Source organism: Mustela putorius, unplaced genomic scaffold, assembly GCF_011764305.1.
Source record: "Mustela putorius furo isolate JIRA1106 unplaced genomic scaffold, ASM1176430v1.1 tig00000407_pilon_pilon_pilon, whole genome shotgun sequence".
NCBI classification, from domain to species: domain Eukaryota; kingdom Metazoa; phylum Chordata; class Mammalia; order Carnivora; family Mustelidae; genus Mustela; species Mustela putorius.
This window is the reverse complement of record NW_025421373.1, coordinates 17665550-17684305: the sequence shown is the minus strand read 5'-3', so window position 1 is coordinate 17684305 and position 18756 is coordinate 17665550. Positions and strand designations below refer to the sequence as shown.

The window sequence follows — 18756 nt, the reverse complement described above, 5'->3', positions numbered from 1 at the left end:
GGAATATTTTGAAATTATATTATGTCAGGAGGCTTCATGATATACATGCTATTCTCATTTTTCACAAAATATGAAATATGGTCATAAAAATAAGGTCAAACCAAAGTGCCACTGCATAGGCTCCTTCAGCTCTCATTATATATTTCATGGGATCTACATTGTCCTGAGCAAGCTTTTAAGTATTCAGTTTGCCTCTTCTCTTACACGGGCTAAAAGAAACAAAAAAATAAAGCTACCTATATTCAAGAAAAATTACCCAGAATTTTAAAAAATAGTGTATTCCTATTACCTGTTGCTATTCGATGAAAAATTATTGGAATTGGCTCTGTGGTAACTAATACATCTTCATCATTTTCTGAACTTGATACATATGTATTATCTGCAAAGAAATGTGGACAATTAAAGGTATAGTAACTTGAAAAAAGACACACTTTATTTAAAAAAATGAGGTTAGAGCCGCATCACTTTTAACACTCATGAAGCACATACTACTGCTCTGATTAATATCAGAAAAAAAAAATAAGTGTATTTCAGATATATGTGTGATTTAATTTTAAATGGCCTCTCTAAAGATGCTTGCATCTTCTAGAGAAATACAGACTTTGGATAGAGACTATAACCCAAATGTATCTATCATATTCCATGGGGCAACAGATCATTGGGATGCTCGAGGTTACCCTAACTCACTGAACAAGGTCCTTCCCAGTATCAGTGGCTGCTACAGGAAGCAGGCTAGTGGTCGGAAAGAGAGAGCTAAACTAGCACATTTGGTGCAACAAATTCAATATCACGTCACTAAAGAATTTGAACTAAAGTTTGTGTTGAAAACCATACCTCCATATTACTCTAATGCACATTTTTAAATTGGTATAAAGTATCACAACTCTTCCTCCATGAATTAATTTTCATTAAATAATACTATACGAGTTGCAGTCATAGGACATTAAATTATTCCACAGCTTACTTAATTTTTTTATTCATTATTTATTTTATACATTTATGATTTTCTCCTAATAAATATCAACTTTCACATATATGGTAATATAATATAACACACAGCCACTTATTTTAGTTGGTTCCTTGAGAAGTACAGGGAGAGAGCTGTTTTAACAAACACCAAGTCATTAATAGTGGTCCTGTAATACTCTCATCAGTGTTGTATAAAATACACAGAATATAAAAATAAAAAGCATTAAATATTCCCAACAAACAAGAGAAACCTGTATCAGTTTCTGCAAAAGGAAATGAGCATTCTGACAACTGAGTACATGACAAAAGATCTTGAGCCAAGTTTTCATAATATTGTGTCAGCACAGTCATAATATCATCTTTAATTGATAGATATCAAAGTCATTACTTTATTTCCAAAGAAACATCTGCACTGTTTTTAGACCTAGGGTAGTGAGTCAGTGAGAGCTATATGTAGTCACAGCGAAGCCACAAAAGATGTTCAACAGACACAACGCTTTCATAGTTATTCTGGAAGATAAAGAGGACATGAGTGTGGATTAGATTTGAAACACAACATGTTTGCCCCATTACTTTTTTTTAATTGCAAATTTTGCCTTGTTTTCTTTTCAAATGGCATCAAGGTGGGTGTGAGATTTTTGTGTTGATCAAGCGGGACCACAGATTAAGAAACGGATTTAAGATAAACTTATTTTAATTAAACTTAATTTATTTATTCATTTATTTTAATTTATTTTAATTATTTTATTTATTTTAATTAAACTTAATTAAACTTATTTTAATTATTGTCATATTGATTGAGACTTCAATCGTTTATCTGGAGTCTCTTCTTTCAGTAACCTCATACTCTGAGGTAGGGATCAAAACCCCTCTATCAAAGCCAGTATTTAAATTTCTTAAACCCTCATTGAGAGTCTCACTGATTCCAAGTTATCTGGTACAGAATCAACTGAATTAGATTCTCCCTGTGCACAGTGGATTCCGTGAAGCAAACTTACGGAAAAAAAGGGTTATTAGAAGTGTGGATTAGAGCAACAGAATTAATAGCTGACCACCAACCAGAAGGGGAGATCCAGAAAAATCCATAAAATGGACACAGTATCACACAGTATCTCAAGGTCATGGAACAAGAAAAATTTTACTACAGCTTCGAGACGCAAGTAAACTAGGGCTTTCTGTTTACGAAAATGGGGAAGTGAATAACTCAGTTTAAAGAAATGGTTTACATAGTGTTGATACTGGAAGGCAGTCAGCTTTGATTCAAGAGAATATAATTTGGTGAATACATGTTGCATAATACCCAAAGACAGGATTATGCAGGCAAACATATCATTTTCTAAGAGATTTTCTCCCAGCTTGTATTTTGATCAGTATTTAGGCATTAGAACACTTCCAGCTTCTGTTTTCGGCTTAATTTACCCAAGCCAAAACGTTTTCAGGTTTCAAGACAATATCTATTAAATCATCATTACAACATAATAGGCCAGATCAAAGGGGTATATACCCAAGTGAAGAACAGAAATACAGGAAAGCAGACAAAGCACATAAAGTCTAGACCCAGCTGCCAACTAGCTATCAGTCCTTTCTAACTAAGCCACGGTTGGCTCAGTTCTAAAAATGAAGATTTGCTGATGTGTTCTGAGGATCGTCCCAGCCGTATGAATGAACTCTATGTTTTCTTTTTTTGTTGTTGTTTAAATAATCATTTCTAAACCTTCCTCAAACTATTTTGACATCTGTAATAATAACATCATCTTTGTTTAGACATGAGAAAGTAGGACATAAAAAGAATAAAGAATGTACTTAAGGTAACAGAATGAGTCAGTGACAGAATAGAATGTTTTCAAACTCAAATTCCTCCTCTGGAATTCGCCCACTTAACTCCAGAGCTGCCAATTTTTTTTTCTTTTTTTTGAAACTTCTGGGGATAGTTGGTTTCTTTAATGTGTAAAGAACAGAGGCCCTCAAGATCTTTATTATAGGCTGTTAACAGTATGACTATTTTCTCTTCCCTGCCCTACCAGACTCCGCAAGCATCAGCGGAATGCTCATGGACAACCGGTGAGAAATAGGTAGAAAGCTATGAAAAAGCATCTCCTGAACTATTGTTTTCACTCTATTTCAAATGCAACAGAATTTAAGCCAAGTCATTCCAGGATTCATTACTATGTAATTTATATAATTATAATTATATTGGTTTTATAATAAAATCGGAATGTCTCCCCTGACATTCATGTATACTATTCATGTGCTTCTTGTCAACCTTCAAGCCACTCATTTATCATCCCTGTTTTAAAGATGGGGAAACCAAGGCTCAGAGAAATTAAGCCATTGGCCCAAATTATTTAAGTAATTAAAATTACACATGACTAGTAAGTAGTGAAACCGTCTGACTCCAAACATCAATGCTTTGCTATGCTTTTCTAATGCCAAAAAATTGTCATTCAACAGCTGCAGGATGTTGTAAAGCATGTAAAAGTGATGAGAGAGTCACACCCACCAGTAAGGTGAGCCTCCTAATTAAAGGTGGGAATTGATGAGAAAAAACTCTGCTGTTCTATTACAGGAGAGCCAATTATCTGTGACTTGTAATATACTTACTTTCAAAAAGCAAAAATCTGTCTGCAGTATAAATGACATAAGGAAATACAAGTCAACGAGAAGGACTATTTCTTCACTTTATTTTAAAGAACCAACATATCATTTAGCATTGCATTTATATCCATGTTATTTAAGGTGTACTTAACACTCAACAAAGACCCTCTTTGTTCACAAAAAACAAAACTGTGACTGATTTCAAAAGATGACACAGGTTAGTAAATGATTAAAATTGTAAAATGGTAAATTCCTTCCTAAGGAGAGAAACAGAGTGACATAATCCTGAATTTGAAGAATTATTCTCATACATTTCCACAGGACAAAGAAAGTTCCAAATTTTCAAACTTGGATGATGAACTAATCAGTCAACCATATAATCCAGGAAAAGTAGGAAAGGAGAAAAAAAAATGGCTGAGGAACAATAGCAGAAGGAATTAACAAAAGTACTATCAAGATTACTGCATTCAGAAATTAAAAATGAAGTAAAAAGCTATTTGTTTGAAAGGATTTTACAGTAGGTAAAACTCCAGAGAAGAAAAATCAAAGGGAGAAAAGGCAAGAACAAATGTAAAAACAACAGAAAGAAGAAAGGAGAAATAGCCATAGAGATGCACAAGATTTTCAGATGTATATACTGACATATACTGAATACTATAAGCAAACTTCTTGCTGAAAAGTTGAACATTTCACCAACATAGTGAGCTTTCAAGAAGAACACATGCTTAGAAATGACTAAGAAACAGAAAATCAGAACAGGTAATAATCATGGCAGAAAAATAATTATTAATCCCAGAACTTTCCCTAAAAAAAACCCAAAAATACCAGGCTCAGAGAGATTGGCTTGCATGTTCTGTCAAATGACAAAGACCATGTACAATGTCAAGTCCTTAATGACAAAGTGTATGACAAAGTACATCTAATTCTTAAAGATCAACATTAAGATATATACTAATAATATAACTCGTTACCTTGTTGTTTAAAGGAGAAATCATGTATGATAACTCAACAGATGTTAAACAAGAATTTGATAAAGACTTAATAGTGATTCAAAAACAAAAAGCTTGGTAAATGAGAAAAGTAGTTTTCTGAAAGCAGATGGAAATATAATCATTAATTCTGAAAAAAGAGGACAAAGCTGCCAACTTTCATATCAATTACTAAAAATATTCTGGAAGTTCTAGCAGGTAATGGGACAAAAAAAACACAAGGATGATTATTGGAAAGGGAGAGTAAACAGGTAATTTTTATACAATATTATCTACCTGAGAAATCAAGTGTATGAACTGAAATGTTGGTACAAATAAATGTAGATTAAAATTTAATCATGGGGAAATATTATCATGGTAATATTCACTTTGAAGGAAGCTCCATAAAAATACATAGAATTGGTTTTTACCACCAAACTACATGTCCTTGGGAAATACTATTTAACCTTTCTTGGCATATTTCTTCAAGTACAAAATGTCATTATAGCCTCTGTTCTGCTTATACACAAACTGGCATTTAAAGTAAATTCAATTATGTATATGGAAATACTCAGTACACAGTGTACTGGTTCGTCACATCAACCAATTCAAAATCCTACGCCCAAATGTACAAATCTCTCTCACCCACACTTTTGTTTTATCTACACTCCTTTTATATTTAAAAATGAAATTATATTGCAGATTTACTACAGACTTTATCCAAGATGGGAATTTGTTTAAAAGGAAAAAAAAAACCACAAATAATAACCAATTTGTAGCAAGTTTCAATTTTTGTATATTGCATTTTTAGAGGGGCTCCCTCACACCAAGGCGAGAAAAAGTCCATGATACCTCTTGGCCACAAGATGGAGCTAAACATTTTGTTCACTTGGTTTACCAAAGGCATCTTCTGCCCTATTTCTTGTGTTACAGAATGATTCACTGTCATCAAGATGGGTTTTGATTTGTGGCATTATTTCTATCACCCTAACTAAAGTCCTCTCATGATTGACATCTCTAGGAGCTGCCTCAGATGAGAAGTACAATAATTATAATTATCTATGATAGTGAGGTTAACTTTTATTTTCCTAACATACTTATTTGGCAAACACTCAAGCATCAAAAATATCACAAGGGCAAGAGTTGACTGCAAAATCAACTACAAAAAATTTTTCTTCATAAATATTTTATTTTGTCTTGCTACTTCTAATGAAATCTGCCTAGAACACTTTATATAGTACTATCAAAAAATAAGCATCTCTTTAATAATGAATAAACCCCCCTTGTAAAACTATACGATAGTCTTAAACAATACTATGCTTAACACGTGTGGTGATCATAGCAAAATAATTGTAAGGGAGTTTATGATTTATAAAATTATTTTTATTTATTTTTGTTAATGTTAGCCATGGTATTTTTTAAAAAAGATTTATTTATTTATTTGAGACAGTGAGAGTGAAAGAGAGAGAGAGAGAGCATGAGCAGGGGGAGGGGCAGAGGGAGGAGGAGAAATGGACTCTCCCCTGAGCAGAGAGCCTCACATGGGGCCCCAGGATCATGACCTGAGCCAAAGGCAGACACCTAACCAACTGAGCCACCCAGGCACCCCTACGAAATTATTCTTAAATGTAACATTTGACATTATTAAAAACTGCATGATTAAATGCATGATGCAAACTGCCACAAAAAATCCTGGCCTAGCCATTTGCGACGATGTGGATGGAACTAGAGGGTATCATGCTTAGCAAAATAAGTCCATCGGAGAAAGACAACTGTCATATGATCTCCCTGATATGAGGAAGTGGAGATGCAACATGGTTGGTTAAGGGGGTAGGAGAAGAATAAATGAAACAAGAGGATTGGGAGGGAAACAAACCATAAGTGACTCTTAATCTCACAAAACAAACTGAGGGTTGCTGGGGGGAGGGAGGTTGGGAGAAGGGGGGTGGGGTATTGGACATTGGGGAGGGTATGTGCTATGGTGAGTGCTGTGATGTGTGTAAACCTGGCAATTCACAGACCTGTACCCCTGGGGATAAAAATATATTACATGTTTATAAAAAATTAAAAATTAAAAAAAAAATCCTAGCCTAAATGTTAAAGAAGGGAGATCTTCATACTACCTTATGAACTAATTATTTTTTAAAAATACTACAAGTACATATAATCAAAGTTAGTTATAGCAACGTAGTAATTTTACATAGAAAAATATGATCCAAATCATGCATAGTGTGTGAATAAAATGGCTAGATTTGAATAAGAATTGATCCTAATTTATGATACTTGCAGATCACAACAGTATAGTTGGTGACGGTCTGATTTGAGTAAGTCAGAATGTAGGAGAGAGAGTTGCTGTTCTTTGCCACAAAATACAATAAACAATAGATTCCTGCATTATACTCTTTGCTCTGAGGGTAAACTAATCAAGGTGTATTTTTTCTGCAATCCTTATGCTCTTATTCAAAATATAATTATAGATATCACTTGTGAGGAAAATACTAAAGAGGAATATCTTGTTTATATCTTCACATTGTTGTGACTGAAATGTTTGCATCCACAGCCTGGGCTCTATGAAGTGACATGTGTCTAGAAAATAGGACTGACCAAGGCCTAGAAGAAAAACACTGGTCTGATTTACAGAAAAAGGGATCTGCAGTGTTCTTACATTCTGTCTTCTAGGGACAAGTCTGTAGGCCTTCTAATTCATTTCAGGAGACAGACACACAGTGAGAATAACTGTGTATATACCAGATACCCAGTCTAGTCCAAAGGTATAGTTCGTAGGTTCTGGACTATTGGGTTCAAGTCTCAACTCTTCCTCTTACTAGGTGTGTCACCATTCAGGAGGAAAATGGTGATATTATGGTAACAATCTCATAGGATTATTATGAGAAATGTGTAATCATTTATATACTTAGGAAAATGACAGGCTTATTCTTAGCTATTGTTCTTTTTAGCTATTAGTTTAGCTGCTCTTCTTACCTATTCTGTTTACATTACGAAAAGCCAAATGATGTTGCAAATCCAACAACTAAACCAGTTCAGGTCTCTTTGTTTTGCTTATAATGATATAAGCATACACAGGCAGAAGCTATCACACGGGCTCAAGCACATGACTTTTCATCAGGAAAGTATTTTGATTTTGGACTGCTTCGCAGGGTGACATGCATCTCACAGGCAACCAAAAGAATTCTTCTAGATCTGCAAGTCTTTTCCTGTGAACGTTTCACTCTTAGATATATTTATATACATTCCTGATCTCCAGAAGAAAGAAACATTCAAAGAAATCATGACACGAGTATTTGTAATAAAAAAATAGAAAGTAGAAAAGCATACCTGGGTAATCTTCAGACACATGTACTGAATAGGATACACTGTTAAAACAGGGGGAAAAAGAGAAAAGAAAGGCTCAAATTACCACTGAAGGAAATGTTTTTACAAAATAAAAACCAACCTCACATTACCCATTCATTTTTACAGATATAGTACAGACATTCATTTTTATAGATATGAGTACAGATATAAGTATAAACCAAAAAACCTCCTTGGTATTTGACACAGGAAACTTACAGGATTTTAAGATATATTTTCTGTGAGTATAAACGGTTTTTGAAATATCTTTCTCCCAACAATGGTATCTTTAGTATAGATAGGTCTTTTTAATCTCAGCAATATCAAATATTCCTTAAGCTATGACCATATGTGTCATTCGCTCAGATTTTATCAAATCTTTTTTTTTTAAAAACCAAACATAAAGTATTCCTCCTATTTGGTACGGCAGTTCAGAATCTAAGCATTTATTTTTAATACTGCTTCCCCACAATATACTGTGCTTTTGAAACACGTCCTGTGTCCTTTCCCTCAAAGAATTAACAACAGGATGCCAGTGGAACTAATAGTTATTCATCAGCCACATCATGGTATGTAATAAATAAATGATCTCCTGTTCTCAGAAGGATTGGACTGCTTTAAAAATAGTTTTTAAATTACATTTTAACAATTTCACAACTCCTTTCTCAGTAACCTGACTGCTTCCAGATATTATCTCAGTGACGTATTAAAAGTTACCTTGCTTATCTGTTCACTTTCCTATCTCGATCAGCTAGACTGTAAGTCTCTTGAGGTAAGAGTCCATGTCTATTTTTATTTTTAACACAGTCACCTATTATGGTGCATGACTCTCAAGCACTTGTTCAATATTAGCTTTCTGAATGGATCAGGGGAACTGCTGCCTGCCAGAGAGAAGTCAAAATTTAGTTTAAATTCAGCCAAATTAACTGGCTGTTAAGACAAAAAAAAAAAAAAAAAAATTCAATTCTCTTTGAAGGAACATACAGAATAGAGTCCATGCAAAGTATCATTCACAAAGTGAATTAAATACAACCCAAATTACTTGACATAGGAAGAAGCAGGAAAATCTAACCTATAGTCAAGTGGAAGTTTGACCCAAGTGCTGGAATTAGCCCACAGGGATGTTAAAACAGTTAATATAAATATGCTTAAGGAAACAAGAAAGGAAAATCCGATCTGAAGAAGAAGAAACAGATGATCAGGGTCTTGTGGGACAGTAGAAAGAGCAAACATTTTGTATTACTAAAGTTTCAGGAAGTGAATAGAGAGAGAAAAATATAGGGGATAAAAAGCTGAAAATTTCCCAGTTTGGGTGAAAGACCAATGTACAAACTAAAGAAGCCCAGAAAACCCTGAACAGAGCAAGTGCAAAGAAAGCTGCATCCAGCTACAGAGTCAAAGCGCTGAAAATCAAATATAAGGAAACATTTTTAAAAGAGGAGAAAAATTTGACACATTACATACAGGAAAACAGTAAGAACCAATGTTTTCATAAGAAATGGAGGACAGTGGAGAGTACAATGATGAAGAGCTAGGGGAGGGAAGGTAGGGCTGAACCCAGAATTCTATATCCAGGCCATAGATCTTTAAAAATGAAGATAAATTTTTAAAATTATACATAAAAGAAAACTGTGGGTATTTGTCCTAGCAAATCTAAAGTAGAAAAAAATCCCAAAGTTCTCCAGGTGAATGATATCAGTAAATCAAATGTCCAGAAGGAATGGAGAGCACCAGAAGTTGTAATTTTTCTTTTAATGTTTTAAAAATATATGACTGTTTAAAGATTCTAACACTTCACTGTGGGATTTATAAAACATGTAATACACATGACAATTATAGCATGATATCAGGGAGGGGTTAAATGGTCATATACAGTTTCCAGATTCTTACATCTTAAATAAAACATTGTAATACTAACCCTAAACAATAACCCTAAGAAAAATTAAGGATACACTGTAATCCCTAGAACAAGCACAAAAAAAACCCTTAAAAAACAATAACTAGATGAAAGAATTCTAAAATCATTTTAGAATGTTTAATCCAGAAAAAGGCAAGAACAGAGGAACAAAACACAGAAGGAACAAATAAAAAACAAACAGTAAATGGTGCCTGACCCTAACTGTAACAAGGATTGCTTTTAACGCTAATGGATGAATTACACTGAATAAAAAGGCAAAGATGGCCAGAATGGTTTAAAAAACAAAACAAAACCACAAGATCCAATCCTAGGCTGTCTTTCAGAGATCCACATTAAATATAATTGGAAGTAAAGGGGGGAAATTTATACCATGCAAAGAGTCAGCATAAGACTCAAGTGTTTAAATTAATAACAAAAACTTCAAGATAAAGATAAAAAGAGATCAAAATGATCAAATGGTGAATTTGTCGGGTTGAAGGCACAACAATAAAAAATGTGTATGCGCCTAACAACAGAGTTTCAAAATACATGAGGCAAAACCTGACAGATAAAGGGAGAAAGGGACAACTCCACAATCATAGTGTGAGTAATTAGTACAACAAGACAACCCCCTAAAAATCATTAAAGACATGGAAGATCTGAACAGATTTTCATTTTAAAAACAAAAAACACAAAAGAAAACCCAACTATAACTGCAGAGTATCTTTTTCTTTTCAGGTATGCATGAATGGAACGTTCACCAAGAAAGATCGTACTCTGCACTATAAAACTAGTCTTAGTAAATATGAGTGGATGGACGGTTGTGTTTCACCATAGTTCATATCCTGGTTTCCTGGCTCATCTGGCTCTTATAACACTAAGTCTTAAGGCCTCAAGGAGGACTTATTTTTAGAGTTTAGGACTAATTTTAGAATTTGTGAGTGGATTTAGGGCTATGTGACTGTGGCCACAGGCTGTGCAACCCCTTCAGGCAACCCCAAGTCTTCCAGACTCCTCAGATCAAACCCCTGGTATGCTGTTTAGTCCATGGAAAGAAATGACACAAAGGCAAGAATGAATAAGGAAGTGAATAGGAAAACAAGATGATTAGTAATGAGACCAACTACTGATATACTGTTCTTTCATCAAGTATATTTCATTGTTTAATTAATTCAAAAAGCATTTCTTGGTAACCCGATAAAAGAGAAATATTATGTCAATGTTTAACTATGATTTCGATAGAAAAAAAATCAGGAGATGATTTTTTATGATTAATGTAAGAGGAAGCAAAGAATATAAAACATAACCAATATGACAGACAAAGGAACTTAAACATTTTAAAGCACAATAGTTTTTTTTTTTTACTTTTTATTTTTATATAATTAAAGGTTCACATGAAATTGCACAGATAGAGAGGTCTCATGTAGCCTTTATCCAGGTTTTCCCATTAATTACATGTTATATACCAATAGTACAATAACAAAAACAGGAAATCGACATTAGATAAAGTTTGCATATAGTTCTATGTTATTTTATCACGTTTGCATCATGTACTCACTATCATACATCAAAATACGGAACTATTTAATCGTTCAAGGATTTTCCTCATGCTATCCTCGTTAGAGTCAAACCTGTCTCCCTTCATCCCAACATCTTTAACCCCAGGCAGACACTAATCAATTCTCCATCTCTATAATTTTGTCATTTCAAGAACATTATATAAAGGGAATCACAGAGTATGACATGAAGCACAATAGCATTTGAATGCAAAGTTAGTATTGTGAAAAAATCACTAGGGTTGACAATATTTAGGATCAAGTGAAGAAGTGGGAGATTGGATTCAGAAGCCACTATCAGTGGTGGGGGTTGGGGGGTATGTAACAGGGAGAAGAAGGCGGCAACAAATGGCAGATGGTGGAGGCCAGCCAAGGGACCAGCTTTGGAAATCATGGCCCTGAATCAAATGCCAGGAATTAGAAGATAAAATAACCATGCCAGCGATGCTTCAGATAAACAGGGGGAGACACACACTATGACCTCAATGAATTTATTTTCCCATAAGTCAACCCCTTAGGCAACGGAACTCTACTATGTAGAAATGAAATTATTGATGATCAAGGCAATCCTTCATCCAGCAGAACTATGTGATAGAAGCCTGGAATCTTGCCAGAGATTGCACTCAATACTAAGCTGAATTAATTCCCAACAGACTACCATCTCAACCAATAGGAGTTGGCTTCATTTCTCATCCGTATGACTGTCCAAATCCAAAAGGAAGCCTTAATACGTTCCCATGTTTATCTCCAACTGGGGAGCCTGTTGTAATCGGGGCCACAGAAACAGAGATCAGATTCCAGCTTTGAGCCTTACTAGCTGAGAGGCATTATGAGAAGTTACTTCAATACACTCAGCTTCGATCTCTTTTCAGTAAAATGGGAGAATCCGGACCTACAGCACAAGCCTGCTGTGATGATTTAATGGTTTAACAGGTGTAAGGTCCCCAGAACAACGCCAGACACAGAGCAGCAGGTGCCAAGTAATTCTAGTCAGCTTCCAGTACAAGCAGTGAAAATGTACAAAAATGAAATTTCACATGAATGAATGCTTATTGGGGAACTCAAGTTACTCAAAAACCACAATATATTACATTAATCAGAGACCAAAACTAACACTGATGATCTTATATTACAGTTCTATTATCCTCCTGATTTTAAGAAACATTTCCACGTTCGGGATCATACCTAATTTTTCAAACACAAAATAGAAAGCAAAAGCCCTACAAAATGACTCATCAGCTCCTGTGCTATATAGCATTTTCTTGGTAGTACACCAGAAGGAAAATCACCAGGGCTGTAAAATCCAAATCAGTTTCACTCTGGGGCTTACAGAGTTCTTAGGGGAACAATCTAGTACAAGCAGACATGGATGATTAAGCTAAAGGACCTAACAGGTAGGGCGGGGGGTGAGGGGAGCAGCACAGGGAGTGGAGGGAAGCAAAGAACCAAGCTGAATAGGTAGAGGAGTAAGGGTAGCATGAACCGTACATATTAAATACTAAAGCAGGCGAAATTATCGTGAGGAAGTGAACAGGAAAGTGAACGAGAGCAGGAAGAGAAAGCTGGAGCAAGCTCTGAATTCTGATTCAGGAAAAAAAGATGCCTGCAAAGTTTTAGAGGAGGCTTCTAAACCACAACTATACTGAGATGCTTTGTAGAGGAAGTTAGCTGGTCACTCCATGTTCGTTATATACTGCATATACTGCACAGTGCTGGGGTTTGGTTTGGTTTCTTGGGATTTTATTTCTTTATTTATTTGTCAGAGAGAGAAAGAGAGAGAGAACAAGCAGGGGGAGCAGCAGGCAGAGGAGGAAGCCGACTCCCCGTCGAGAAAGGAGTCTGCTGCAGGACTCAATCCTGGGACCCTGGGGTCCCGACCTGAGCCAAAGGCAGCGGCTTAACCGACTGAGTCACCCGGGCGTCTCTTTTTCCCCCCACGCTGGGTTCTTAATATCACAAATTTAAGACTGGAATCTCTAAACTATTTCTATAACTTCAATCATTTCTTAAATAAAATAGCTGCTTCCACTTGTTATTCCTCTGAAAGCAACTATCCCTACCAAAGACCTCTAGCTCTACTGTCAAGAGCTTCTGAAGGAGTTCAAGGGTGGGGACAGGGGCAAGGGTTGGGGGGGAGGGGGGAGGGGATGTCCTCAGATGTTCAGTTATCGACCAGATCCTGTATTTTGTTTCTACATTTGTTTTCTTGTGTAATTAAAAGCATTCATAAGTTCATTCTTATACCTAACCTCACCGCTCACCCCATTACCATCCTATTTCTTCCAAAATGCCTGCAAAGTATGAATAAAGGGAGTTTAGAGCTAGTTTCCAAGTTCACAAATCGAAGAAAAACAAAATTTTTTAAAGAAACTTTAAAAGATTTTATTTATTTATATGACAGAGACAATGAGAGAGGGAACACAAGCAGGGGGAGTGGGAGAGGGAAAAACAGGCTTCCCCGTTGAGCATGGAGCCCAGTGCCCGGACCCCAGGATCATGACCTGACCCAAAGGCAGCAGCTTAACAACGGAGTCATCCAGGCACCCCTAAAAATTTTTTTAGGAATAGTAGAGAGCTCAGGAAAATGGCAGTTTTAACATAATAGGGGAGGGAACTCGGATCTGAAGAGGAAATTGTTTTAGATTTAGACCTCTCGGCGGTACCGGATTCAGTAGCTGTATTTTACAAGTGGGTCCCAAAATGTTTCTGTCCCCTCAAACTCAAGAGTCCTGGATTCTGAGCTCGTACTTTTTCATCTACACCCAGCAAGCAAAACCCAATATTTCATTCTGTCTTTTACTTTACTCTCTAGAACAATTTCTCTGATAAACCTATCCTTAGGGAGCTTTTCTTTCCCAGTTAGATCACTTTTAAAATTTACATAAGAAAAAGCAAAATGCAAAAACTAACCAAAGGGTAGCTCCTGGCCCACAGTTCTCCGCTGGAGCTATACACTTATGGCTATAGGCCTCAACTCTGTACGTTCGCATTTGCTTGCAAGACAACAGCTTAGACCTGACGATATGTGTTCCCTAGCCTATTCCCAGAAGCCCTGGGAACTTACCAGAAGACAATTCCCTCCGGCACCTCTTTGCCAGTGTTCAGTGTTACAGGATGAAAAAGATACTGTCCAACCATTCATTTCCACAACCAATTCTTGTATCTCAAGCCAGAAGGTGACTTGGCATGCTAGCAGCTCCCAATTGCTATTTTGATGCCATTTACTTCCCAAAATATTCACTAGCACACTCATTATCATTTTTATCTTGCATAAACATTTTCTAAATATCCAAGTCAACAAGCTCATTTACCATTATTCGCTACCAATTGTTCTGTCATTTATCCAGGATTAGGAATTTCTAGGGCACTCTCTTTCTCTTCACTTAAAAATCCTCACATCACCCACATCCATATGGACAACGTTAAGCTGCATATGGTTCCATGACCTCATCCTCCCTTAATTTTAGCTCACGAAATCCAAGGATACCCCTTGAACCTTGGCTTGAAGCATAACTGCTCTCCTTCTAAAATCTCAACCCAGTGTCCCACTTTTTAGCCACAATTTTATAACTTTTCAGTCCTCACTCCTTTATTCCTACTCCCTGACACCCACCAATCCCCATGTGCTTTTTTTTTCACTCTCTGTGTTCTTTATAGGCCCTTCCAGCTTCATTTCCTTCTTTATGTGACTGTAGAGGCTTAACCGTTCTCCCCACACCATCTTCAACTCCTTCATTGTGTACCCCAATTTTGCCCGTGCAGACTATCCACCAGGCCTAGAACCACCAGACTGTAGATAGGACACGTCTCAACTCCCTCCCAATCTGGGCTTTGAATGCTGCTGGAGAGGACAATGGATCCAAAGCATCTGAACCCACTATAGACATATGGTGCCCCATCCCAGCTCCAACAGCCTTGCTCAATAAGCCCTCATAACCTCTTCTGCATCTTCTTCTCGGTAGACTTTTCAACCCTTCACAACTTCCTAGCATCCCGTAACAATTTGCCCTTTCAATTATCCGCATTAAAACAGGTCATCATATGGCTACTCTGTCTCGGCATTCTATCACTTCTTTCACCCGCCAACCCACCTGTAAGTTAACACTTTTCTCCTTACACCCAGGAAGATGGAAATGTCTCTTCTTTTATCTAAGACTAATCCATCTAGTTGATTTACAGATGCCATAAATGATGGCTCCATTTGGGAACTTGTTCCACAATGTGAAATTAATTTAAAAAAAAAGTGTAATTATGGAAGTATGAGAAGATTCACTTGCAAAGATATTAATGGTAGCACTATTAAAATGAAGAAGTACCCAGAAAAACAAAAATACCAATAATAGGATTACATACACTATTTTATATACATATACACATATATATACATAGAGGACATAACACCAGGTAACTGTGAAAAAGTAATGGCATAAAATGATATTATAACTAAAGAGACACGTGTTTCTAATACATTAAGATACATACAAAAAATTAGACAGCTGCAACATATTTGCATTAAAAATATGTAAATACATATTTATTTGATACAAATACATACTGATAGAAGCATGGCTAGAAAAATGTGGACAAATTTCAACATTTATTATCTTTTGTTTATTGGGTGAAGGGAAACTTTATTTTTTGTATCTGTATTTTTTTAATCTTTGTAATAAGTATGAAACGTAACAGGAGGGGGAGGGAGCTAGTAATGTTTAAGCTCTCCCTTTACCTTGTAACCTTTTCTAATTATCACTCCACCTGCCTTCTTCAAATCAAAATTTTGCCAAGAGTCATCTAAGCCCTTTTGGCCACCTGTCCACTTGCACCTGCACATTCCAACCTGGCGTCCACTCCTAGGACCCCACCAAAATTCTGCTTCTTCACGATAGCACTGGTCTTTTTTTTTCCTTAGTCCTTTTCTTACATAAATTCTCAGGCACATTTAATAAAAACAGAGACATCATGAAACCCTCCTTTCGTGGCTCCTGAATCCCATGCCTCCCTAGGTCCCCTCTTATTTTTTTAAGATGCTCTTCTGAGTCGAGATCTTGACTTTTGATATTTCACATTTCATGCTGTTTTCCTATTTCAATGCTGACTGCTCTATTTTTTCACATGAGTAATCTCAACTATATCCACGAGTCTCCTACCAGCCATGAGCAGAAGGCTCAAAAATTCCCTACCTCTCAACCAAGTAGGCAGCTTTTTCATTTCCCCCCACATTTCAATAGGACATTCTGCAAGCAAATTAATTAACTCTTTTTTAAAAAATATTTTATTTATTTATTTGACAGACAGAGATCACAAGTAGGCAGAAAGGCAGGCAGAGAGAGAGAGAGGAGGAAGCAGGCTCCCTGCAGAGCAGAGAGCCCGATGTGGGGCTCGATCCCACGACCTGGGATCATGACCCGAGCCGAAGGCAGAGGCTTTAACCCACTGAGCCACCCAGACGACCCTTCTGCAAGCAAATTAAACCCCACTCATACAAAGCAGAATTCACTGCCTTCTTTACATTAATTTTCAACTCAACAAATTAAATACCAAGAAATTTGGGGCAACTAATAGCAGCACCTGCCATTAGGAACTATAGATCTACTTTCTATTTGACCATATCACAGTGCCAGATGCTTGGTCACTTCCTGGAACAGGGAAAGTTTGAAGTGGTTGATTTGAAGCAGGACCTGGACTATGTACTTCTATGGACTACGTACTTCTAAAAACCACCCCAAGCGGTTCTGAGGAAAGTAAACTCTAGACCTTGTTTTCAAAAAACAAAACAAAACAAAAATAACCACCAGATACTGATTCTACATATTAATGTTAATTCTTTAGTGTGTCTTCAAGGCTCTTCATGATCTGACCCATGGAACTCTCTGACCAGCCAAAACCTGGACAACTACCCAGAGACCTGAGCTTCTAACCCCTTCAAGTTCTACCATTTCCAGAACAGGTCATTTTACTCACACAAAGGAAAGTGGCCCCTGACTCTGGATGTGAAACCTGGCTCCACCATTATTAACTGTGTGACTACGAGCCAGGAAACAACACTCTCTGACTCAGTTTCCAATCTGCAGTTTTCTGTCTCTTAGGGTTGCTATAAGGAGTAGACAGGTTAATACATGTAAAACACTTTGAAGAAAAGAAAAAGAAGAAACCAAGCACTCCAAAGTTTTCAATAAATATTAGCTGCTTTATCCGTAAATATCTTTATCATTATTATTACTCCTATACATAGACTTAGTTTCCTGGAACACACCCCCCCCCTTCTACCCTCAAGACTCAATCTCAAAGACAACTTCCTATGAAATTTCTCCAGCAATCCAGGCAGATGGATGTTTTCTTCCCCTATGTCCAACTTCATCTCTAGACTTAAGGTACAGACCAAACATTTTCATCCTCAAATCCCCAGGGATTTGACACAGTAGCTTATTTTAAAAAAATAACAAAAACAAAAACAACAACGAACAAATCATTTTTTTCCCCTCAAAATTACTGGAGGATATACCATGACAGTTCTTGACAGAAAATGTACTGCTTTGGCAAGTGTTGAAAGCTTTGACGAAAATCAGCAAATGATGGTACTCAACAGCTCCCCTGTGGGTCCACACCACCGTGCATGGGAGTGTCAGGCTCTTCTGTCACCTCTTCAGAGGCTTTTTCTGATACCCAGAACAGCATGGGTTCTGAATGCCCAGATCACGTGTATTCTCTGTATTTCTCATTTTCAAATCTACATACTGAAGGTGATACTTGCATTATTCCCAGTCTTGACGGCCTGAGCTGAAATTCAGTGACACAATGGAGGGGAAGATCTTTGCTCCAAAACAATGGAAGCATCACAGTTATTTTCAATACAAACAAGCAGAAGCGTTAGCATTTCAAACTGATCATTAGTGTACTAGTTTACTTGTCCAGAGACCACTACACAGCAAAGTCCTTATTTAACCTATCTTGAAACCTATCTCTACTCCTATCTTGAAAGTATAGAAGGAAATGTCAGTTCTCCTAGGCAGAAGAGGAAAGTCATAAAGAAAACGTTTGAGCAGAAACTTACTGGGACATCATATGCTCTGTGCTGGGAGCAAGCATGCTTGAAACAGGCTTATAGTGACAACCACGCATATACACCCGCCCTGCCCCCCTTATGCAGCATTCAAAATCAAGGCAAGAGAACTAAGCTCTCATCCCAGTAGAGAAGACCCATCTTTCCCGCCAATGAAATAAACTGTTGATGCAGGACCATTGATATTACCCTTTACAAAGGTTTAAGGGGTGAAGATGCTTGCCTGATAAACACTTACTCAATAATACATATGTTCCTACTTTCAAAGCTTATTTTGACAATTTTTAAAGTTGTATTTTCAGCAAGTGATGTAACAAGATTAAAGTAATGGTGTTCATTTGTGCGACTTTCAAGAGACTG

At 36.6% G+C, this 18756-nt stretch overlaps 1 protein-coding gene across 6 annotated transcripts in view; it reads right to left on the bottom strand.

The window, feature by feature from the left end:
* The window catches only part of PARP8 (poly(ADP-ribose) polymerase family member 8), a 178323-nt gene that overhangs the window by 76824 nt on the left and 82743 nt on the right, over positions 1-18756 (bottom strand). For 5 of the 6 annotated variants that reach the window (XM_045079542.1, XM_045079543.1, XM_004737907.2 and 2 more), the window contains 2 exons: positions 7869-7906; positions 290-379 (listed from right to left, as the gene is read on the bottom strand). In XM_045079542.1, coding sequence (XP_044935477.1) covers positions 290-379; positions 7869-7906 — 128 coding nt within the window. The remainder of the gene's footprint in view (positions 1-289; positions 380-7868; positions 7907-18756) is intronic. The other variant, XM_013051355.2, reaches the window with a different exon arrangement.